Source organism: Podarcis muralis, chromosome 14, assembly GCF_964188315.1.
Source record: "Podarcis muralis chromosome 14, rPodMur119.hap1.1, whole genome shotgun sequence".
NCBI lineage: Eukaryota > Metazoa > Chordata > Lepidosauria > Squamata > Lacertidae > Podarcis > Podarcis muralis.
The window spans coordinates 10684338-10708131 of NC_135668.1; the positions used below are offsets into that span (position 1 = coordinate 10684338).

At 44.3% G+C, this 23794-nt stretch overlaps 2 protein-coding genes across 3 annotated transcripts in view; both read left to right on the top strand.

Annotated features, from left to right (window-relative positions):
• MYO5C (myosin VC) overlaps positions 1 to 4453 on the top strand; it is a 55056-nt gene extending 50603 nt beyond the window's left edge. Inside the window, exons 38-41 of the mRNA XM_028706390.2 lie at positions 574 to 856; positions 1671 to 1845; positions 2703 to 2783; positions 2906 to 4453. Coding sequence (XP_028562223.2) covers positions 574 to 856; positions 1671 to 1845; positions 2703 to 2783; positions 2906 to 3058 — 692 coding nt within the window. The 3' untranslated portion in view covers positions 3059 to 4453. The remainder of the gene's footprint in view (positions 1 to 573; positions 857 to 1670; positions 1846 to 2702; positions 2784 to 2905) is intronic.
• Positions 4454 to 11655: 7202 nt separating this feature from the next.
• Positions 11656 to 23794, top strand: part of GNB5 (G protein subunit beta 5) — a 36020-nt gene continuing 23881 nt past the window's right edge. For both annotated transcript variants that reach the window (XR_013390669.1, XM_028706237.2), the window contains exons 1-5: positions 11656 to 11839; positions 18591 to 18727; positions 20226 to 20267; positions 21158 to 21234; positions 22581 to 22713. Coding sequence is in view for 1 of the 2 variants with exons in the window: in XM_028706237.2 (XP_028562070.2) it covers positions 11728 to 11839; positions 18591 to 18727; positions 20226 to 20267; positions 21158 to 21234; positions 22581 to 22713 (501 nt within the window). In the remaining variant the exon portion in view is untranslated. The remainder of the gene's footprint in view (positions 11840 to 18590; positions 18728 to 20225; positions 20268 to 21157; positions 21235 to 22580; positions 22714 to 23794) is intronic.

Below are 23794 nucleotides of genomic sequence, written 5' to 3' on the forward strand. Positions count from 1 at the left end.
ACAGTTTCAGGTTAAGAACAGCCTCCGGAACGAAATAAGTACGTAACCAGAGGTACCACTGTATATGCATTTAGCAGATTAAACAGCATAAATGCAAAGAAAATTATTCCTAAACTTATTCAGTTTATTTCTCCCGCAGTAGCATATATGGGTTTATATCATCCAGTGTCATTCCAGTGTACATGAGAGTCTGGTCTCACACACACACATATACTGTATGTGTGTGTAATATATACACCAGTCAAAAGATTACGTTATCTGTTTGTATGAATGCAGGTGCAGTTCTGTGAATAATGCAGTTTGAGAAGAGACATTATGAATCTGCTTCAAGGACTGCCTTGCTGGATTTCTTAGCATTTATATTTTCGTTATAACCTCGGTGTTCACTGAATAATGGAAATCTCAAGCCCACCCAAATGCCCTTCTTTATTGCATTACTGCAATAATAAGTAAGCTGGTATTTAAAACCTTTAAACAGCAGGACTGCTTTCCAGAGCCAAATAGCAGCAATAAAGGAACTTGGTTTATTTTTATTTTTTATTTTCTGCTTGCTTTCTGTGTTATCTTTTCCAGTGCCGGGAATGCTGGAGTATGAAAGCCTCCAGGGGATTTCTGGCTTAAAACCGACTGGATTCCGCAAGCGCTCCTCCAGCATAGACGACACAGATGCCTACACCATGACCTCCATCCTGCAACAGCTCAGCTATTTTTATACCACAATGTGTCAGAATGGCTTGGACTCAGAGCTCCTAAAGCAGGCCGTGAAGCAGCTTTTCTTTCTGATTGGAGCAGTTACCCTTAACAGTCTATTCCTTCGCAAGGATATGTGCTCTTGTCGAAAGGGGATGCAGATAAGGTGAATAATAAGAATAAGATTAAGAGTAAGAATAGAACATGTCAGTTAAGAAAAGAAAAATCTCCAAGGTAATGTTATAGCAACCAAAATACAATTAAAAATCAAATGGCATAAAGCATATCTGCAGATCGGAAAAAGCAGCAGAAATCCACAGGATAAACAAAATTTAGGCTGCAATCCTATAGCCACTAATTCTGGGAGTGAATTCCTTGAACTGAATGGGGCTTACTCCTGCATAGATACATGGAGCATTGCACTTTTAAAATAATAGCATTTCAGTACAGATTTAGAAGAGCCAGGGCAGTCAAAAAAATAATTGTATGGTGGCTAAAAGTCAGCAGGGAGGAGACCACAGTATGTATTATATTGCCCATCACTGATTCCTTTTTTTGAACATTATTGCGTTAAAAGTCTTGCACAGTGTATAGGGCAAGAGTTCCTAAGGTTACCAGATTTTTTTCAATGAATCTGGGGACACTTTTCAACTTCAATGGATTTTGTATGGGGACTGGTTTGTAAATCCAGGGACTGTCACCGGGAAATGAGGATGTCTGGTAACCTTATCCTATGCTGACGTAGGAGCATGATCATAAAGAAACATTTTGAAAAGAACTTTCTAAATTTTATGAAATTGGGGGGGCGGGGAGCAATCTAAAATGGGAAACATCATGTTGTTTTATAAATGGAATATTTTTACATACAAAGTATGCCAGACATTTTACTCTGCCATAGCACATTGCTCTGGGGCAGCAGCTTGTGTTACCAGCTTCTGAACAAAAGGGAGTTTAAACCAAATTATCTTTTCCTTCCCTAGGTGTAATATCAGCTATCTCGAAGAGTGGCTTAAGCAGAAGAATCTGCAGAGTAGCTCTGCCAAGGAGACGTTGGAACCTCTTTCCCAAGCAGCCTGGCTCCTTCAGGTTAAAAAGACCACAGATGAGGATGCCAAAGAGATTTATGAACGCTGCACATCCCTCACTGCTGTGCAGGTACTTAAACCTAGGGTCTTCCTCCCTTGCTTGGTAGATTCCTAAAGTATCAGTTTATGAAACTTCCCTAGCTGTACAGACAGTCTTATTTGAAACCTGGTAAACATTGTGCAAGGGACACGGATGGTGCTGTGGGTTAAACCACAGAGCCAAGGACTTGCCGATCAGAAGGTTGGCGGTTTGAATCCCCGTGACGGGTGAGCTCCCGTTGCTCGGTCCCTGCTCCTGCCAACCTAGCAGTTCGAAAGCACGTCAAAGTGCAAGTAGATAAATAGGTACCACTCTGACGGGAAGGTAAACGGTGTTTTCATGCACTGCTCTGGTTCACCAGAAGCGGCTTAGTCATGCTAGCCACATGACCCGGAAGCTGTACACCAGCTCCCTCGGCCAATAAAGCGAGATGAGTGCCGCAACCCCAGAGTCGGTCACGACTGGACCTAATGGTCATTGTGCAAGCAAGCACAGTTGTGGTGAAATGCCATGCACCGCTTTTAAAGTGCAAGTCATTTCATTAAAATTGCTTTTTTAGCAGTTCCTTTTCTCTGTCTTTCCTCCACCCTCTTTTTTCTGGATTTTCTTTTTCATAATTGAAATTTTCCTATGCTGTCGTCGTCTCCATCCTCTGAGTCCCCATATTATTCCTTGGATTATAACAGGGTTTCTCTTTTTTGCTCAATTTCCAATTCGCTATGTCAGCCCCTCCTGACACCTCCCTTTCCCCTTGATGTTTTTCCAATCTGCTGCCCTGGGGGGGGGGGGCGGTAACCTCAATACATATTTCAGTTATGACTGTAGAATCATTACAGCTTTTACTTGTATCGGAAGTATTCATGAATTTCTTTAAATCGTCCCTACAGATAGTAAAAATCCTCAACTCCTACACACCCATAGATGATTTTGAGAAAAGGGTGACTCCATCATTCGTTCGTAAAGTGCAGGTATGATTATTAAATCACCATCTCATTCAGAAGACATGTGCTTTCTTTTTAAAAAAACCTGTTCCTGTTGGCAGCTTTAGCTCTTGTTACTTTAATCTTTTCTCTCTCTATTCCAATTCCAGGCTATGCTGAACAACAGAGAGAATTCTCCACTGTTGATGCTAGATACGAAATATCTCTTTCAAGTGACGTTTCCTTTCACCCCTTCGCCGCATGCTCTGGAAACGATACAGATCCCCAGCAGCTTCAAGCTTGGCTTTCTCACTAGAATATAAAATATACAGTGGTGCCTCAGAGGTCGATCGGGATCCATTCCGGAAATCCGTTTGACTTCCAAAACGTTTGGAAACCAAGGCTCGGTTTCCGAGTCACGTCGGACGTTCAGGTTCCAAAGAACGTTCGCAAACTGGAACACTCACTTCCGAGTTTGCGGCGTTTGGGAGCCAAAGCGTTCAACTCGCAAGGTGTTTGGGATCCAAGATATGACTGTAAACTAAAAAAGAATCAATCTCTTGAAGGATAAATGAACACCACTCATCTATGCGCTTCCTCAATCACTGTGAAGTAATATTTCTTAGAAGATAAATTTTTGAAAAACATTTGGAAATTGAGGTGTAAGAAATGGATTGCTGCATGTCCTATGGCCCTTCCAAATGCCTTTAATCTTATTCCCTTTTGTAGATTGGACCTCATTGTAGCTTACAGGTGCTCAGCACCGGGTTCCAGTCATGTAGAAGGCACTGGGGCCATGGTGGTTCTCTATTACTAAATAACTTTCTATAATGAAGGACTAACAAGACAATTCTTTGTAATATTTTACTTTGATACAGTATTTGTAACATTGTAAATTTACATGTCTGTATATGTATGGAAGTGAGAGCTGGACCATAAAGAAGGCTGATCGCCGAAGAATTGATGCTTTTGAATTATGGTGCTGGAGGAGACTCTTGAGAGTCCCATGGACTGCAAGAAGATCAAACGCATCCATTCTTAAGGAAATCAGACCTGAGTGCTCACTGGAAGGACAGATCGTGAAGTTGAGGCTCCAATACTTTGGCCACCTCATGAGAAGAGAACACTCCCTGGAAAAGACCCTGATGTTGGGAAAGATGGAGGGCACAAGGAGAAGGGGACGACAGAGGATGAGATGGTTGGATAGTGTTATCGAAGCTACAAACATGAGCCTGACCAAACTGCGGGAGGCAGTGGAAGACAGGAGTGCCTGGCGTGCTCTGGTCCATGGGGTCACGAAGAGTCGGACACGACTAAACGACTAAACAACAATATGTATGTTTTATGGGAGCATTCATCTTGGTTATTTAATAAGTATGCATATAAATGATAAGACGAAATAGATGGCGGTTATACCATGATTTTTATTGTGTCAGATTATTGTCACATATCTGGGTTCACACTCAAACAACTCAGGTAAGGGAGGGAAGCTTGCTAAGATGCGTTCATCTGTTGCAAAAACAAATCCAAAATAGGCATCATGTTCCCAGATGAATGTCAGGGGTGTTTCCACACTAATAATTTTTTAGTGACACAGCTCACTAACACATTTATTCTGAAGAATCCAGATGTCATTTCTACCACGCTGTTGCATTCTGACTTTTACAGTGTCAAGGTTGTCATTGTCGTTTTATTAAAAAAATATTTTTATTATTTAAGTGCTGTGTTGTGGCAATTTTCGGAGCTTCTAGCATATACTCCTTTCAGATGTGAGCTCTAGCAACACAATAGTCTCATGGATGGTGCTTCATCTCACATTGGTCCTTACCTGACCATCCCTTTGGCTCACCTCTTTTTAGATCTGTTCCCTCTGCAGTGGAAGTCCTGAAGATAAAACTGCAGTGAGATCTGCTAGAGTTTCTAGATATTGTTTTTCTTTAGAAGATGTACTAGCCCATTTAAAATGCATTATATAGCTTGCTTACAGCCTGTCACCCCCAGATCACATGGAGTTCTTTCTTCCCCCCCCCTTGCTGCTGACTCCAAGGACCTCCCCCCAACCTACTGTCATTCAAAGTTGAAACTCTAAACCTGCTCACTAGGTAAAGGTAAAGGTACCCCTGCCCGTACAGGCCAGTCTTGACAGACTCTAGGGTTGTGCGCTCATCTCACCCTATAGGCCGGGGGCCAGCGCTGTCCGCAGACACTTCCAGGTCACGTGGCCAGCGTGACAAGCTGCATCTGGCGAGCCAGCGCAGCACACGGAACGCCGTTTACCTTCCCGCTGGTAAGCGGTCCCTATTTATCTACTTGCACCCGGGGGTGCTTTTGAACTGCTAGGTTGGCAGGCGCTGGGACCGAACGACAGGAGCACACCCCGCTGCGGGGATTCAAACTGCCAACCATGCGATCGGCAAGTCCTAGACGCTGAGGTTTTACCCACAGTGCCACCCGCGTCCCAGCATCCCCCAAAGAAGAAGCCCCTTTCCCCCTTGCCTGGCAGCCTTGCCCTCTGATGGTTTCCTTGATTGTCCATCACCGGCCTTTGTCCTCTGCTAATGGCCCATCCAGCTGGCTCTGAGCTGGCTTGGCTTGTTAGCATAACAAAATCCAAGGCGTTTCCATGTTTGGCAAAGTTTAATCAAACTTTGATTAAGTCTAACTTTTACTAAACTTAGGAATTTTGGGGAGTATCTAGCACCAAGGAATTATGGGGAATCTGTCCCCCCACAACCCATCATAGTATGTAAGGGGTGAGACAATCTTTCAGCTATCCTGGTCCCAAGCTACAGTGGGTTTATACACCCAAACCAGCACCTTAATCTTAGGCTGCAAGCTAATTGGCAGCCAGTGTTTGTAGAAGAGTGAGGCTGTCCTTGATGCTGCCCTATGATGAGCTGGGGTTCTTAGAGCCAGAAGCAGCTGCAGGTCCTCTTTGCTGTAAGAGTGGAATGAAAACATTCAAAGCATTGGGGGTTTGCTGAGAGTTCCTCTTCTTCTCTGGCGATCACTCGTAGCCAAATAAGATTGTCTTCCATGAGCACGGTTTTAACAGTGAGTCCATAAGTGACTGTGGTGGTCAATTCTGGATCCACACGTCCTTCCACACTGGGGACATAGGTTTCCGGGCAGGAGTTGATCACGGTGAGGGTTTGCCAAGCGTGCCTTCCTCTTAGCATGTTTCTCCCTTTTCTCCTGAGTTCAGCTGGAGCCCTCGGGTCCCCACTCTCCTGTGGGTTTTTTTTGGGGGGTGCGCTGAGCTCTAGCGCTGCCCTCCATGCCCTTCTGCCCGCTCTGTGTCGCGGACGACACTTAGTACACTGCTATTGTCTTCCGCAGCAGACCGGAAGTCCTAAAGCTTTGTCTTGAGAGAGTTTTTATATCTCTTTTGTTGACCAGTATTACGCTTTCCATTATAATTTTGGAATAGAGTACAGTGGTACCTCGGGTTACAGACACTTCAGGTTACAAACACTTTTAGCTTACAGACTCCGCAAACCCAGAAATAGTACCTCGGGTTAAGAACTTTGCTTCAGGATGAGAACAAAAATCACATGGCGGCGGCGGCGGGAGGCCCCATTAGCTAAAGTGGTACCTCAGGTTAAGAACAGTTTCAGGTTAACAACTGGCCTCCAGAACAAACTAAGTTCTTAACCCAAGGTACCACTGTAGTTACTTTGGAAGACGATAATCAGGCATCCACACAACATGACCAGTCCAACAAAGTTAATGTTGAAGAATCATTGCTTCGACACACCTGATTAAAGAACCATGAGGTTGATTCTTCCAATGTGCTTCTTGACTGTTTCATGAATCCAGTGATGTCAGTTGCTTAAGAGAGCCCTCAAATTACGAGTTTGTTTCTATATGATTTCAAGAGCTGTGATTGTGCAGCACAATCTTTTTTTATTGCTATCAAAAACTTCTACAGAGATACAGTACACCATCCTGTTCATCAGATGACCAACCAAAGCAAGTGAAAGTTTATTGAATCACTCTACGCTGTTACAAACCAAACTATTACTGGGTCAGCTTTGTATCTGTACATTGGTTTCTGGGATGGCCTTATCCAGATACTTTGGGGGGGGGGGTGTCCACAGAGTTCTTGAAAATGCAGAATACTCCTCTGACTTACTTCAGAACAACGTTTATACTACTTTACTATCACTAAAAACCTTTTAAACTTTCGGTGGCCGACTGAGGATCATAGCTGTCAACTTACAGATTTGAAAATAAGGGACCAGCAGCCTTGAAAATAAGGGACCAGCAGCCAAAATAAGGGACCTGCAGCCTCACCTGTTCCAGGCACTCCAGTCTTCCTGTCCTCCTGCAGTCTGGTCAAACTCATGCTGGTAGCTTCGAGAACACTGTCCAACCAACTTTGTAACCAGAGGTTCAAATGAACAGAATCTAAATCACATGCACCACAAGGCCTATGCAGCCTCAACTTAAGATGGCTCCCCGGCCTGGCTTTGCACTGCAAAGTTTGCAGCAGCACGTGCAACAAAATGGCGTAAAGCATTCAAAAAACCCCTCAGCTTGCATTAACTACTAGCCGCACACAAGGCATGCAAGCTCCACCCCCCAGTCGTTCTTAGACTTCTTATTGGGTGAGCAACACAGCCAAGCAACACAGTTGGAGCCTCCCTCCTCCCTGGCCAGCAGGGAGAGGAGCTGCTTCCTTTGAAATTTAAGGCACATCATTTAAGGGACATTTAAGGGACATCTATCAATAAGGGACAGCAGCGGGGCATGGCGCTAGAATAAGGGACTGTCCCTTCAAATAAGGGACACTTGACAGCTATGCTGAGGATGGATTTCATTGGGGGGGGGGGCGGATGCTAAAAGACTTAGCTCACAAGTAATGTGCACAATAACTCCCATTTTCTAAGCCCTGGCCTATAAAATAGATAGCATTGTAGAACAGATTAAAAGACACAGGCTAGATAAGTATGACTGCTGGGCTCATTTTAAGGAATAATTTCCCCCCTGCTTTGAAGCCTTTTGATCGGTTAATGGCTGACAGGAAACTGAATGCCATACAGATGGATTCAAAATGGCTCCCACTTTGATGCAAAGGCCTCGCTCGGGGGCCTTTTTGATTGATATCTGTAAGCATGTTTCATACAGAATAAAAGCATGTAAAGCCTGGAACCATGACTTTAAAAAGGGCACAATTTGACTGATGTGTAAAATTGGTATCCTGGGATTTTCTCTTGCACCCATGAGAGTTTTCCACTGAGAACAATTGTTAGTCTCTGGCACGTAAACCAGCAACGTGGAAGGTGCTACAATCCAAAAGTGCAGGCTTGTGTCTTAATACCCTCTAAGGAGATTACCTCAGCATTAAGCTTGTCCTTGTGCAATTCTACTTGCACAGAAGATTATTCCTTTGAAGTGTCTGGAAGGCAAAAGGTTCTTGCTCCAGGGAAAAGAAGGTAAGCAGTATGATATTTTGACTTGGAAGTCTCAAACCCTAAGCAATATAGCTAATTTTTACAGCAGATCAAAATGCAGCTCTTTGGTTTGTTTTATTATTTTCTTCCCTGCCTTTTAGGGTGAGCTCTTGCTAGGTGGCTTTTAATAGAAATGTAAAAAGTAAAGCAACTTTGAAATGGTTACAATAACAGTAAATGGATTGAGGAACGACCTCTTGCTTTTCCATATTTGTATATTCCGTATATTCTGAGATTCTTTGTGCCTACCCTTGTTTTGTCGTCGTCCCGGCATACTTTTTTCCTTGTCCCTGAAGGGCTGCATTCATTTAATGTACACCCCACCAAAAATAAGATTTATAGGAACTATAGTTTACTACAAAGAACTACAATTCCCAGCCCCCTTAACAAATTACAGTTCCCAGGACTGTTTGTTTGGGGAGGTTTTACAGCCGGCGCTTCACAATCTAGAGTATTGCTGGAGCCTTTACTGATCGAATCCAAGGAAGGAAGGAACAAATGAACAGAAAAAAGGAGCTATATTAAAAAAAACCAAAGAAGTTGGCAATAGTCGAGAAAAAATATCTGAGCTGCACCATCACAATGTCTTCTAATTAACATCCTTTTACCACTTAAATAAATAAATAAATAAATAAATGACTCCCCTTCTTCTTCTTCTTCTTCTCCCGTGGTTCAGTTTGCATACCATAATCACTGCATATTTTACTATTGAATATTCCATTGTTACATCCATCAAAACTTATTTATACTGTCAAATTTTTCAATTTTTCAATTCAAAATCCTTTATTAGGCATATCACACCACACATTATCAAACAAACATCATATACAGACTGTATAAAATACAGGCTCAGCGAACACAATTTATCTCAGATCTATTCTTAACTCCAAGAAATAAATCTATGTACATAGATAATATAATACAGCACAGCAACATCACCTACCATTAAGAACCACTAAGTCTCTTTATCATGGCCCATTCTTTCTTCATGGACAGCACTTAAAAATTGTCAAATTTATCTTAATGCTACCAGCATTTTTAAATGTACACAATTTTCACCCATATATTCAACAAACATTTCCCAATCTTCTTTAAACAGATGTTTTCCTTGTTCTCTTGTTCTATATGTTAAATCTGCAAGCTGTGCATATTCCATCGGTTTAAGTTGCCATTCTTCTTTAGTTTTCCATTCTTGGGCTAACAAAACACAGGCCGCAGTAGCAGTATAAATAAATAACCTTTTTTGACACCTGGGAATTTCTGTCTGATTTATCCCCCCCAAAATAAGCACCTTTTGTTCAGGTGGATCAAAAGGAGGGACATTCCAGGATCCAGTCAGAAGTCGAGATGGCTTCTGTAATTCTCTGATGTCCCACTTAAATCAGGGTTGTTGAGCAGTATGGAAGGGTGCTGGGAATTGTAGTTCTGTGAGGAGTAAACTGAAGTTCCCAGGAGTCTTTGGGGTGGAGGGAAACCCTGTGCTTTAAATGTGTGTTGTGTACAAACGTGGGCTGGGCCAGCCCTGGCGAAATGCTTCCTGCCTCATTCTCAAACACCTACCTGTTCCACCCCCTTCTTGTCTCTTTCAGTTCCAACTCCCAGCAAAGATGTGTGACCAGACCTTTTTGGCCAATGTGTTTGGCCCATGCGACAATTGTTCCAAAGACAGAGCCCTCAGGGAGGTATACCGCAAATCGGAAAAACTCAGCTACTGCTCGCTATGTGTGGAAATGGTATGTGGTTTGTTCTATTTCACTGGGTTCTTAAAATGGTCTTCAACGAACTTATGCTGCATACTGATTTGGGGGGGGGGGGAATGTGTGGATGCGGGGAGGAAGTGGTACAACATTGGGTTGAAAAAAAAATGGAAGGGAGGGAATTATATAAGATACAGTGGACGCTCGGGTTGCGAACATGATCCGTGCGGGAGGCACGTTTGCAACCCGCAGCGCCGCGTCTGTGCATGCACGGGTCATGATTCGGCGCTTATGCACAAACCGTGATTTAGTGCTTCTTCACATGTGCGAGCGCTGGAACCCGGAAGTAACCCGTTCCAGTACTTCCGGGTTTGGCGTGGTGCGCAACCCGAAAATGCATAACCTGAAGCATGACTGTAAACTGTAAATTTATCGGATAGAGCATATGTTTCCTTGGGACTCAGTCCCACTGGAAGTTTCCAAGTATACATACGCCGTTATGAGTTTATGAATTGCTTCCTGCAACGGAATGTCCCAAAGTGCTTTACAAAAATAAAATGCAATGAGAAAGTGAAAAAAAACCCCACATAAACCTAATAGAAACAAATCAGAGTATCACTTCAATAAGTATGGTTGTAAAAAAAAATCTCGATTTTATTGTTTTATCTTTTTGTAAACTGTTTTTATTTTTTTTAAAACCATCATTTATAAATTACATGAAATAAAGAAAATAAGAAATAACTATTAGACCCTCAGATCCTGAATCCCAGGATTTAAACTGAATACATTTTTCTTCCGGCAGGCTTTACCAGCTGCAAAGGTGTGTCTTTGCCACCAGTGTCTATTTTGTATTATTTTTTAAAATGGATAATTTCTTGGTGTTTTTAACTTTTGCTATTTTTCTTGCACATCACCTTGACTATCACTTCAAGAGGGGTATCGCAGAGATGGAAAAGTTTCAGGAAAGAGCAATCAAAACAATTAAGGGGATGGAGCTACTCTATGAGGAAATATTGAACTGAGGAAATTCTTGAATTGCCCCCCTTAAAAACCAAATTGCCCCCACCGTGGGGCGTGTGCCCCACATTGGGAACCATGGGACTGGATGATCCCTTCCAAATCTACGATTCCATGCATAGGAGCTAGCTCCCAGGTACTGAGGGTCCTTGGGGCCCCGGTTAAGTATTTGAGGGTGCTGGGCCCCCCAAAGTTAATGGGCAGTGCCATTCAAATAGTGTGTGTTATGTCCTGAAGTTCTCACCCTGGGCCAGCAGGGGGATACTGTAGATAGTTTTCACTCAGGTCCACATATGCAAATAAGGGATTGAAAGTGACGTTCAGTGATTGGATAGTTACAGAAAGTGGTTACTGTTGCGTTGTACTGGACCTCTATATAAGCAGGCTGGCTGAACCCTTCAGTTCTGTTCTGTTCAGGCCTGTGAATAAACAAGAGCTGTTTGAAGAATTGCTGTGTTGCCTAATATGTTCACCCACAACTTAACAGTGTGCATGTGCCACATCAAATGAGCAATTATGGGGGGGGGCAGGTATGTCCCAGCCTGCATAATCGCTCATATGATGCTCAAACCAACCAAATTCCCACGCTGCCCGGTCCCTTCCCGTTTAAGGTGCAGGAAGAAGATGCCTCCGCCCGGCCCGGCCCTGCCTAGCCCGAGTGGGACAAGCGTCCGCCTTGCCTCGGGCGCGCCAATCAGCGTCGAGGAGGGCGGGGCCTCCCTCTTCCCTGCTCGCTGGGCGGATCCGGAGCTGCTGTTGCTGCTGCTGCTGCTCCTCCTCCTCCCGCCTCACTGTCTCTTTCCCCCTCTCCTCCTTGCAAAGATGGCAACCGAGGGGCTGAAGGAGAACGAGACCCTGGCGTCGCTGAAGACCGAGGCCGAGAGCCTCAAGGGCAAGCTGGAGGAGGAGAGGGCCAAGCTGCACGACGTGGAGCGTGAGTCCGGGGCCGGGAAGGGGGTGGCGGGGGTGTCTGCCTTGGAGAGGCTGCCCTCCATCCGAAGCAGAGATGGCAGGAGAGAGGGAGAGACAGGAGCAGGGAGCTGCGCATCATAGGAGCAATTCTGGGGGGTGGCCCAAGGATCCTGGGGGGTGGGTGGGGTGCTGGGCTTGTTCGATGGGAGATCGGGGGTGGAGATCCGGGGATCCTGCCTCCCCCTCCCTCCGCGTCCGTCTCTTCCACCTGCCCCTCCCCGTGTTGTGCTTCTTCCGAGCGTGGCTGCAAGGAAATCGCCCTTCGCATCATCGTCATATCCAACAGCATCACTAGCTAGCTGCTGCCTTCGAATCCGAAAGCCTGGAAATAAAGTGGGGCGGGGGCTGTAAATAAAAGCTATTTATTTATCGAGGCAGGAGGAGTGGAATAATCCCCTGTCGTCGCTGGATGCCTGATCCTCAGAAGCAGATGTGTGTGTATTCGTGGGGGTTGGGGGTGCTTGTTGAGATGTAAACATGCCAGGAAATGCAAGAGGCGATGTGCACGCAAGGATGAGCTTGATGCTCGGTTCCTGTAATATTGGTAGCCAGATCCAGGCCGGGGGAGAGCGTTTAAGGCGACCCAATGAGAAACAGGGGCAGGCGCAAGCCGCAGGGCACCTGTCTTTTATTTAACAGTTGCATTTAAAAAAAAAAAATCCACTCAGTTTCCCCCCTCTGCTGTCTTAAAAGCCCTGCCTGATTAAATCCATCTGCTGCTGTCTGCAAATATTGGAAACAGGAGGGTAGATTGACTTCCTGAGAAGGAGAGGATTCCCCAGCCTTGCTTGTTTCCAGAGCTCTTTAGAGCAGCCCTTTGCCAACCCGTTAGCTGTGGTGCCTGGGGGCTGATGGGATCTACATGCCAAAACATCTGGAGGGCACAATGTTGGCAAAGGCTGCTTTACAGGGCTGGAAGATGGAGGGGGAGTTGCTATTTGGGAAGGCAGGGAAACTTTTAAGTTGGCTGAGAAGAATAACAGCATTCAGAGCTGTGCTTTGGGAACCTGCGGCCCTCCAAATGTTGCTAAATCACAACTCCCATAATCCATGGCTCTATGGGGGCCATGCTAGCTGGGGCTGATGGGAGTTGTAGTCCGGCATCTGTAGGGTCACAGGATCACCATCCCTGCCATCTGTTTTTTAGATTTGCATGGGGATGCCGGCACAACACTCACAGGTGTGCTTGCACCTGCAAGAGCTTGCTGGGTCCCATTCCCCTCACCCCACCTGCTGAAATTAGGCTTGAAAGAAGCTTCTCCCTTCCCCAGCGGTAATCCATCTGCCCCCAGATCCTACCAACACCACAATTCATTTAATAATAAACCTTGTATTGTAGACAATATAACACTTTTTTCAAACCTAAGTGCATGTTGTCTTACACTGAACGTAACCAAAAGACTTTATAATCTTAACAACAAAAAAGAGACATTGCACGTTCCTTTCTATTTCTTGAAAATCTTTAATACTTTTTTTTTTTTTAAAAAAAAAGACCCCATTGCTACTGGCTCTGTGTCCCTCTCATGCCCCTCTCATGTTTCAGTTAGACTTGAAAAAGCCTTCTATTGGAGCCAATGAAATACTTTTTTTCAAGCCTGACTGATTGTTATGGGGTGAGGTGGGGTTTGATCTTCCTAGAAATTGCAGCTGGAGGAAAAAGGCTATTTCCCTCTCCCCCCTCTCTTTTCCAATCTTCTGTAAGATTAGCCCCTGCCCGCTGCACATGCCCAAAGAGGCTTGCAGGGTGGGGACACCCAAATTACGGTACATTTTTAAGTGTCATTGGTGGGAAGGGGGGCAAGAGGGAGGCTGCATGTTTGTGTGCATGGGATCCAGAACAGTCCCCCCCTGTTTGCAAATGGGCCCCCAAAGTTGGGGTGTACATGGTGACCAACTCATTCCTGCTTTCGGACTTTCTGGGGGCATTTGTTCAGCCTCTGTGGAAGCAGGACGCTGTTCTTACGTCCTTAAAGTGTCAACATAAATATTCAGTCCTATTGAGTCAAATGGGCTTTACTCCCAAGTAAGATGCAGGTGGCGCTGTGGGTTAAACCACAGAGCCTAGGGCTTGCTGATCAGAAGGTTGGTGGTTGGAATCCCCGCGATGGGGTGAGCTCCCATTGCTCGATCCCTGCTCCTGCCCACTTAGCAGTTCGAATGCACGTCCAAGTGCAAGTAGATAAATAGGTACCGCTCTGGCAGGAAGGTAAACGGCGTTTCTGTGCACTGCTCTGGTTCACCAGAAGTGCCTGTCATGCTGACCACATGACCTGGAAGCTGTCTGCGGACAAATGCCGGCTCCCTCGGCCAGTAAAGCAAGATGAGCACCGCAACCCCAGAGTCGGCCACTACTGGACCTAACAGGCATCCCTTTTACCTTTACCTTTAAGTGTGTATAGGGCTGCAGCCTCAAGTATTTTATTACTATGTTGTTGTTCAGATGAAATGAAGGCTTTATTTTTTCCCTTTTTAATTACTGTTTTTTATTTTAACAAAGTAATAATCGTACATAAATAAGAATAAAAATGTGCACACCACCCCTGAGACCATTCCATTGTAACTATCCAACCTTCCAAAATTTCAACACCTCTTGTGATGGTTTGACCCCTTTCCATTTTAACAGTACAAATTCTACAAACATCCTTCATATCTCCTCAAAATAATTTCTCCTGCATATTCCCCATCTTATCTTAATGGCACATGTTAATTTATCATTAGTAGCTATATCCCACACCTCTTTATACCATTCTTCCATTTTATATTCTGCTTGCCCCTTCCACTTCCTAGCTATCATAATTCGTGCAGCTGTCAATAAATTTGTGAGCATGTGAGCTTTAAACATACTTTCCTGTTAACCATTATTTCTTTATTTAATCAATTTGGAGGTTGCTTAATATACCAAAAAAAACAAACAAACCCCAAACAAAGACCCCCTCTAAAGTGGTTTACCAAGCAAACAACAACAACTCATTAAAATCAAGGCTAGAATCCAATAAAGCAAAAGAACTGTCAATAAAAATAATCAATCAAAACGCTAAGGAATGTGTCATGATGCTGAATCCCACAGAGGGAAGGCAGCAAGACAAGATCACGAGATGCAGGACCATGGAGAGCGACAAGTGAGCAACTCTTAGGGATTATTCCCACTTACCTTTTCCCCTGATCTTTCCAGGCACAAATCTGAGTGTTTTGGGGTTTAATGCCCCCCAAAGCTTTCCCTACAAAAACCCTGCTCTTTAGCGCTCAATTGGAGCAAACGTCCATTTGGATTGCAGTTTGCTCCAATTGAGCTTTAAAGAGCAGGTTTTCGTGGGAAAAGCTCTGGGGCAAGAAGAAAAAAGAAAAAGGCTCAGTGTCTGAGCTTTAAAGTGTGGACCTTGCCTGGAAAGGTAAGTGTGGATAAGCCTTTGGGCACCTGTGCTCAGACTCCTGTTTCCAGGCTCTGCTCTCTTGTGGATAACTAGAGCCTTAAAGCTTCACCGTCTGACTTGAAGCATAGCCAGTGGTCAGGGATGATGGGAATTGTAGTCCTGTAACATCTAGGAAGCCATAAGCTCCTCACTCTGCTCTACCAGAAAATCTGCTTGCAAGGAAAATAGTTCCCCGGGTTTCTCATAAACGTCAGAGATTTAGAACATATCTGTACTGGTTATCAATTTGCTACCAGGGCCAGGTTCAAAGTGTGACTATTAACAACTTGGGACCAGTTTGTCTATCCCCACATGTGCCCACTTGACTGCTTCAAATGACAGAATTGGCACTGCTGCAGGTGCCACGTAACGCCCGTTCCATTGTTGCAAGAGCCCCATTGTATAATGAGGCAGCACCAATACTTGCCTATTGAGATCAAGCAGGTGCCTTTACTGTACTCTTTTAAAGGCAAAGGGACCCCTGACCATTAGGTCCAGTCGTGACCGACTCTGGGGTTGCGGTGCTCATCTCGCTTTACTGGCCGAGGGAGCCGGCGTATAGCTTCCGGGTCATATGGCCAGCATGACTAAGCCGCTTCTGGCGAACCAGAGCAGCACACAGAAACGCCGTTTACCTTCCCGCCGGAGTGGTACCTATTTATCTACTTGCACTTTGACGTGCTTTCAAACTGCTAGGTTAGAAGGAGCAGGAACTGAGCAACGGGAGCTCACTCCATCACGTGGATTCGAACCACCGACCTTCTGATCGGCAAGTCCTAGGCTCTGTGGTTTAACCCACAGCGCCACCTGCGTCCCTTGTACTCTTTTAGGCTCCTGCTAATAACATCCTTCTTCAGGCAAGCCTACCCAGATGCTCAGAAAGTCGAGGCAGTTTGTTTTAGTATTGAAACTTTTGCTTGTTTTTAAGTATGGTTGTAAAAATAAATAAATCACAATTTTATTGTTTTTAACTTTTTGTAAAATCTTTTGATTTTTTTAAACCATCATTTATAAATTTTGTGAAATGAAGGAAATAGGAAATAACTATTAGACCCTCAGATCCTGAATCCCAGGGTTTAAATTGAAGACATTTTTCTTCTGGCAGGTCTTACCAGTTGCATAGGTGTGTCTTTGCCACCAGTGTCTATTTTGTATTGTTCTGTTTTTTAAAATGGATCATTTCTTGGTGTTTTTAACTGCTCTTTTGCTTTTTTCCTTGTACATCACCTTGAGATGTTTGTGTAGAAGGCTATTAATAACAAAACAGGTCTAGGAGGCACTAGATATGGGAGCCACTAAATGCTACTTGGGAGTCACTGAATATAGGCTTAATAGGTTCTAAGGCTTTATAGTTAGAAAATGGTTCAATGGTGGTCATTGGCTGTGGCTTTTGCTATGCAGGGATGTTCTTCTCAGTTTTGCAGCTGAAAAGAGGATCTTTCCTTCTTTCAGGGAGATGCAACTGAGTGCTTTCCTTTTCGGATGATGACTGAAAGGCTAATAAATCAATGAGTAACTTTAAAAAGAGGGAGGAAAGGGTTGTTTGAGCTGCAGCCAAATAAGTCATACATAAAGCATTGCCCATCATTACTGGGTCCAGGAGTCCTGTCCAAAAATAAAATAAAATGACAGCCCTGCCAGTTCAGGAAATAACAGTAGGTGCCCAAACAGTATTTGGGACCATTGTGTTCCACCAGTAGAAAGCAGAGGCCTGCCTTGAACTTTAGGCATGCACACTTTGCTATAGTTGTAAGCCAGAGGTCTGTGCTGCAACTTCACATTCACATAAAGATAGAATATAGCTTGAAGTAAGGTAAAGGTAAAGGGACCCCTGACCATTAGGTCCTGTTGTGGCTGACTCTGGGGTTGCGGCGCTCATCTCGCTTTATTGGCTGAGGGAGCTGGCGTACAGCTTCCGGGTCACGTGGCCAGCATGACTAAGCCGCTTCTGGCGAACCAGAGTAGTGCACAGAAATGCCATTTACCTTCCTGCTAGAGTGGTACCTATTTATCTACTTGCACTTTGACGTGCTTTCGAACTGCTAGGTTGGCAGGAATAGCTTGATGTAGATAGGGTCAAATAAATTCATCTCCTTTACAGTTGGTGGCTACCTTGGCTATATAATTTGCTCTAATTTTCCTAGTGGCAGTTTCAAAGAGTGCTACACGCCAGGACACATACTTATCTGTGTCTGTGAGGAGATATAAAATCATGTCATTATAGGTGCTAAAAATTTTTCTCTTGCCTCATTATATAAGGGGCAGCGCAAGATACACAGTTATTTCATTGCGCACCATGTAAATCTCTGGGTTGCAACCCAGCAAGCCCGAAGCCTGCAGTGGAAGCAGTCAGGGACCTGGCCTCTTCAGGGCTAATTCCAGACGCTTCCCTGAATCTTCAGCTTTCACACAAAAACAAAAAAAAATGCCCGCTGGGAAAAGCAGCTCATGGGGTGACCCCTCTCAGCCCAGCCTACCACACAGGGCTGTTGTGAGAAGGAAGTGTGTGGGTGGGAGAGGGAATAAAAATGTATACCACTCGGGGCTTCTTGGAGGACGGACAAGACAAACCTTTAGATAAATAAAAGAGTCTGTTTACTTCTGAAGATATAAGAAAAAGTGGGTGAACTATTAATTAGAAATCAACTTAACGTCCTCCACTGGGATAATTTAATTTCAGGGCGTCACCTTAGAGTAGGACTTAGCTGAGTACAACCACAGGCCTTTATTTCTCAATTTTATGAAATTACCTTTTTTTATACAAAGGTCGTTTTATTTGTATGGATGGACGAAACCATCAATTTTAGCTTCTCTCAATTGCTCATTTTTCCCAGTCTTCAAATCAGCTCTGCACATTTCTGTCTCCAATTTGTGGTGTTTATAAAAAAATTTAACCCTACTGAAAACTCATCAGCATTTTAGGGTGAATTTCTCTTGGCATGTACATTTTTGAAAGCCGTTTCCCCTAATGCACTTATGTATACATTGCATTGCAAAATTAGGAGAAATGTGAATTTCAAAGAGTGTGTTTCACTTCACATATTGGTTTGAGAAATGCAAATTGGATAGTTTGTTCTTAAAATGCAAACAAAAATGGATTTCTCCCCCACTTCTTATTAGTATGCCATAAAATCATTTCTATTTCATGCTCTGCAACAATCCCACACCCCTGAGGCCCCTTGGCCATGACAGTTAAGGCTTCAGGCCTGTTGACAACCTTTCCCTTAACTTGCGAGCATCATCTTGGAGCTTTGCATGCATTGCCAAAGCACACAGTGACTCTCTGTCTTGAATTCCCTGCAGTTCATCAAGTGGCGGAGCGTGTGGAGGCCTTGGGTCAGTTTGTGATGAAGACAAGAAGGACGCTGAAAGGCCATGGCAATAAAGTCCTCTGCATGGACTGGTGCAAAGATAAAAGAAGAATTGTCAGCTCTTCCCAGGTAAAGAGAGATGAAGTCATTGTCTTGAGGGCTTGTTACTATGCTGAGGAACAATCTAACTGGAAAGAAAATGTCTTACTTAGTCTTCAACGTTTGACGAGATTGTGTGTTTATTTAGAAATGTAGGGCATTGCCTTCTTCCAGATACTTATTCTACAGTGTTGTCTGCACTAACCAGTAATAGCTTGCCATCCTCTGAGGCAATGTTTGACTCTTTCATAATTTCCACTAGTTTTCATGACATTTAGAGTGCTTTGGACTATATAAATAGTGCCTCAAACCAGCAAGTTAAGATTTGATTATCTGGGTCCTTATTTGTTGGACATAAAAACATCCCACCCTGTTCCCCATCGTCTCTCATTTAACTTTTCTCTTGGCATAATCTTCCTACTTATTTCCCTGAAGACAGAGACAGGGTTTTCTGTCATTCTGCAGAGGCCAAAGGCTTTAATAATGGCAGGTAAAAAGCCTCTCTTGTACCCTACTTTATTTATCAAAATACTTATATACTGCTTTTGCATATGTAATAATCAACAGTGTGTAGTTGAAAATAGCCAAATGGTAAGGACGGCCAGCAAAGACCTCAACAAAATCATCATGTTTTCAGCAAATGCAGAAATGGCATGAATGCAAGCATTTGCCTCAATTCAGAGGGCATAATGCATTTACTTTTCAAAACTCTCCCCGCCCCTAATTTGAGTTACAACAATTCTGTTTCATTTTGCTGATAACAAATCGATGGTACCCAGCTTTCTTTCATGCCAGCTCACAACCCTTCTTGACTAACTGCTCTGAGGCAATTTAGTAAACACTGGTCGCATCTTCCTGTTTGTTCCTGGAACTGTTGGGCTTGTATTTTGAATGTGGTGTCATGGTGTCGCAGCATCACACAGGGTACATGAAGGTGTCGTGAAGACAGAATTCAGAGCGGGGACAAAGTTTCCTACTCTCTTCCTGAATTGGTTAACACTTTTGCATCTGTTTCCTCTGCTAAAAATAAACAAAAGGGAAAAGTTTTTTCTCAGGGCAAAGGTTTTCATGAAAAGGACCCCACCCAACAGAAGTGGTGGAGAGATGTGTGATTGACAACATCTCCAGGCTGAAGTCTAGTGCCATCTTCCCAGGCTGACTTCAGTTGTGAGTCTAGTTTAGCATAGGGCCTTGGTGGTAGCCAACCAAGGGCTTGGTTTAGAATAGACTGAGGGTAACCAGTTCTGTGTCCTCCGGTTGTTTTGGATTCATCTGACCATCGACCTTGCTGGCTGGGACTGATGGGAGTTGGAAGTCCCACAAAATATGGAGGGCAAAAAGGTGGGCTACCCATACTTTAGGCCCAGAAGACCTGACGTTGCATTTGAAGGGATTGTTACCACCATTTCATCCCTCCTGCACAAACCTTTCAATTTTAGGCAGGAACATGAACAGAGAGAACTGCAGTAAGACTTCAAAATATACCTCCTTGTTTGAGAAACTTATAAACCCTCTTTGCTTTTCTTAGGATGGGAAGGTGATTGTTTGGGATGCCTTCACTACCAATAAGGTAAGTTCCTTGCGTTTCTGATTTCCCTCAAGGCCTAAAGAATGGATGCGTTTGATGAATGTGGGAGGGCAACAGAAGGGTCTTTGTCCCTTTGTCTTCCATTCCATGTTGAAGACCTGCAAATTTTGGTTGGCCTTGGTGGTAGCCAGCCAGTTTGGGGGTATAAGTTGGTTCATTTCAATGTGAAGCTGAGCCAAGTGTGGGACAAACATTTCCATTCTGCTAGTGCAGGCATGTCCAACAGGTAGATAGTGATCTACCGGTAGATCCCCAGATGTCTGTGGTAGATCACGGTGGATCACAAGATGCTTAGTGACCCCCACCAAAAAAGAAAGCTTTGCCTACCCTAAAAAAAGCTCAATGCCTGTCAATAACAATGGGTAGATCACAGCCAGTATTTTTATAATGTGAGTAGATCTCTTTGGAGTTGGACGTGCCTGTGTTAGAGGGTCCAAAAGTCTGATGGAACAAGGCCTGTTGTTGACAAGTTCCTCTCGTGTTACAAACACCACACACTTGTTGTCACTTCCCATCTTTTAAAATCAGTACAGTGGTACCTCAGGATGTGAACGTGATCCGTTCCGGAGCCCCATTCGCATCCTGAATAGAACGTAAGACGTGCCTGCGCATTCGTGGGTCGCGTTTCGCCGCTTGCGCGCATGCGCGCGCCATCATTTTGACCATCTGCGCATGCGCGAGCGGTGAAACCCGGAAGTAATGTGCTCCGTTATTTCCGGGTCGCCACGGAACGCAACCCAAAAATACTTATCCTGAAGCATATTTATCCCGAGGTATGACTGCTTAAGAGAATCCTGCTTTACTGTCATTTAGTGATATAGAAAGGATTTGCAAATTGACCCTTAAGATGTAAGAGATGATTTGTGTTTCAGGAACATGCGGTGACGATGCCTTGCACCTGGGTGATGGCATGCGCTTATGCCCCTTCAGGGTGTGCCATCGCTTGTGGGTAAGTGGGAGCCTCTTGATTAAAGCCATTTTTTCATTGTCGCACTGAACCAAGGGAGCTGTTTCCTTCTCTCCAGTATTCCTTAAAGCACCTGATGACGGCATGGGCTTCATTAGGAAAGCTTTTGGCCAACTCAATAACTTTGATGCTGACTTAGGTTGTGTATATTTTGATGACTGCTGGATTTGTTTTTATTGTGTTTAGTATGTGTGTTGTTAGCTGCTTTGAGATTCTTTGGAAGATAAGGCTGTAGAGAATTGTTTTCATAAATAAATAATAGATTGCCTTAATAGGTAAATAAAATAACTGAATTCCTGCCTTAGACCAGGAAAAAGCAAACCTGCTACGGAAGTGCAGGGAGATCTTCACAATATAATTGACCGACTTTTATGTGCTTATTAGTGGTTTGTACCCAGCGCTCCTAGGAAATTCTAAGAGGCCAAAAAAATTCACGGCAGTTTCAAAAGGTTCAGTCCAGCACCTCGATTCAAAATGGCTTCTAGTCATATCCAAAGATAGATGAAAATCTGCTCCTTGAGCTTGGGAAACACGATGAAAAATTAGTTTACGATATCTTCAGAGGTGCCCAAATGCAAGCAAACAGACAATAACACACAACCAAACCTTTCCCATGTGTGTCCAAAAAAGCAGCTTTTGATAAAAAAATATATAAAATCAATCTCACTAGAAAGCCACAGTTAGAATTTTTTTTAGAAATTACAAAAAGAAGAAGAGGCAAGAATTCGAAAATAGCATTTTGGTAGTGAGAGAAATCCACAGATCACAGTAAGTCTGGGGAGATCATGGTTTTACTGACTCCTTAAGTTCTTCTAAAGGAGTGGAACTGGCAGATCTGTCTACGGTAGGAAGGGAACGCCATGGGAACAGGCGTCACCGCAGAGAGAGAGCTCTGTTTCTTGCAGGCTCACTTCAGATAGAAGTATCACCTGAAGATATATGTCTGTGGGGAGGGGGATGAAGTCACTCCCAAAGGCAAGGGTGGGGAATTTGTGACCTTCCAGATGGTGTATTGGACAAAGGTAAAAAATGCTCCTAGTCATCTCGTAGGGAGTGGATTTTTCTTCACTTCAGACTCCCCTTCCACCTCCTCAAGCCTTGCTTTAGGCCACATGTCCTCATTATTCCTTTTTCCCAGCTCCACTGCCTCCTTAGGCAGCAGCCAGTGAATGGGAGAGGGCCTTTCCCTGTGGGTCTGAGTTCCCCAGGCAAACCCACAGCAAAACGGAAACTGGACAGCCGGAAGCAAAACTTGCCAACAGTCAGTGCTCATGCAAGCCATGCTTAAGTGATATCTTTTTCTCTTACCATTTTTTTTTAAACTCTAGGGGTTTGGACAACAAGTGCTCTGTGTATCCACTGGCATTTGAAAAAAATGAGAATATGGCGGCCAAGAAGAAATCAGTTGCCATGCACACCAATTACCTGTCGGCTTGCAGCTTCACAAATTCGGATATGCAGGCAAGTACACTGCAGTGTTGGAATGATAGTTGTCGAGTTAAAAGGGACCCCAAGGGCCATCTAGTCTAACCCCGTGCAATGCAGGAAACTCAACATGCAGTCCCTCATCCAATTGGAAACCATACTGGACCCTGCTTAGCTTTGCAAACGCTGGTTATAGAAAGCTGAGTGCAGATTTATAGTGACATACCTGTGCATGTGGGATGCGGGTGGCGCTGTGGGTTAAACCACAGAGCCTAGGGCTTGCCAATCAGAAGGTCGCAGGTTCGAATCCCCGGCGACAGAGTGAGCTCCCGTTGCTCGGTCCCTGCTCCTGCCAACCTAGCAGTTCGAAAGCATGTCAAAGTGCAAGTAGATAAATAGGTACCACTCTGGTGGGAAGGTAAACGGCGTTTCCGTGCGCTGCTCTGGTTCGCCAGAAGCGGCTTAGACATGCTGGCCACATGACCTGAAAGCTGTACGCCGGCTCCCTCGGCCAATAAAGCGAGATGAGCGCCGCAACCCCAGAGTCGGTCATGACTGGACCTAATGGTCAAGGGTTCCTTTACCTTTACCTGTGCATGAGAGATGGTGCAAGGTTTTATTTTGCTCCCGGGGAGCTGCGTTGCATCCTCCTTGCCTTCACTCTTGTAAACACAATGTATTGACTTCCTCTCCCTCCTCGCCCTGTGATTTCCAAATAAAGGAACTGGTTAGTTGACAGAACCAGGATCTGAACCTGCAGAGTTAGAATAAGTTCCAGTTTGCTGAGCTTAGGCTTGACAGGAAACCGCGGTTTATTAAAAAACCCAAAGTGGAAGCTTTCGATCTTATCTATTTCCCTTGCATACGAAGAAAGAGGAAGAAGGGGGTCCGTGAGAGTCTGAAATAGTTCGTGTTAAAGAAGACAGACCAGCAGCATGACCAGTGGTCACAGGCGATGGGAATTATAGTCTCCCACATTGGCGGAGCACAACATTGACTGTCTCCTCCGTTGGCCTTGGATCTAGCAAACATTACATGATTTATTCATTTGTAGGGATTTTGAGACAGCTCAGCATACAGAATACCAGGGTGGAGTAGACTTGTAAGATTTCAGAAT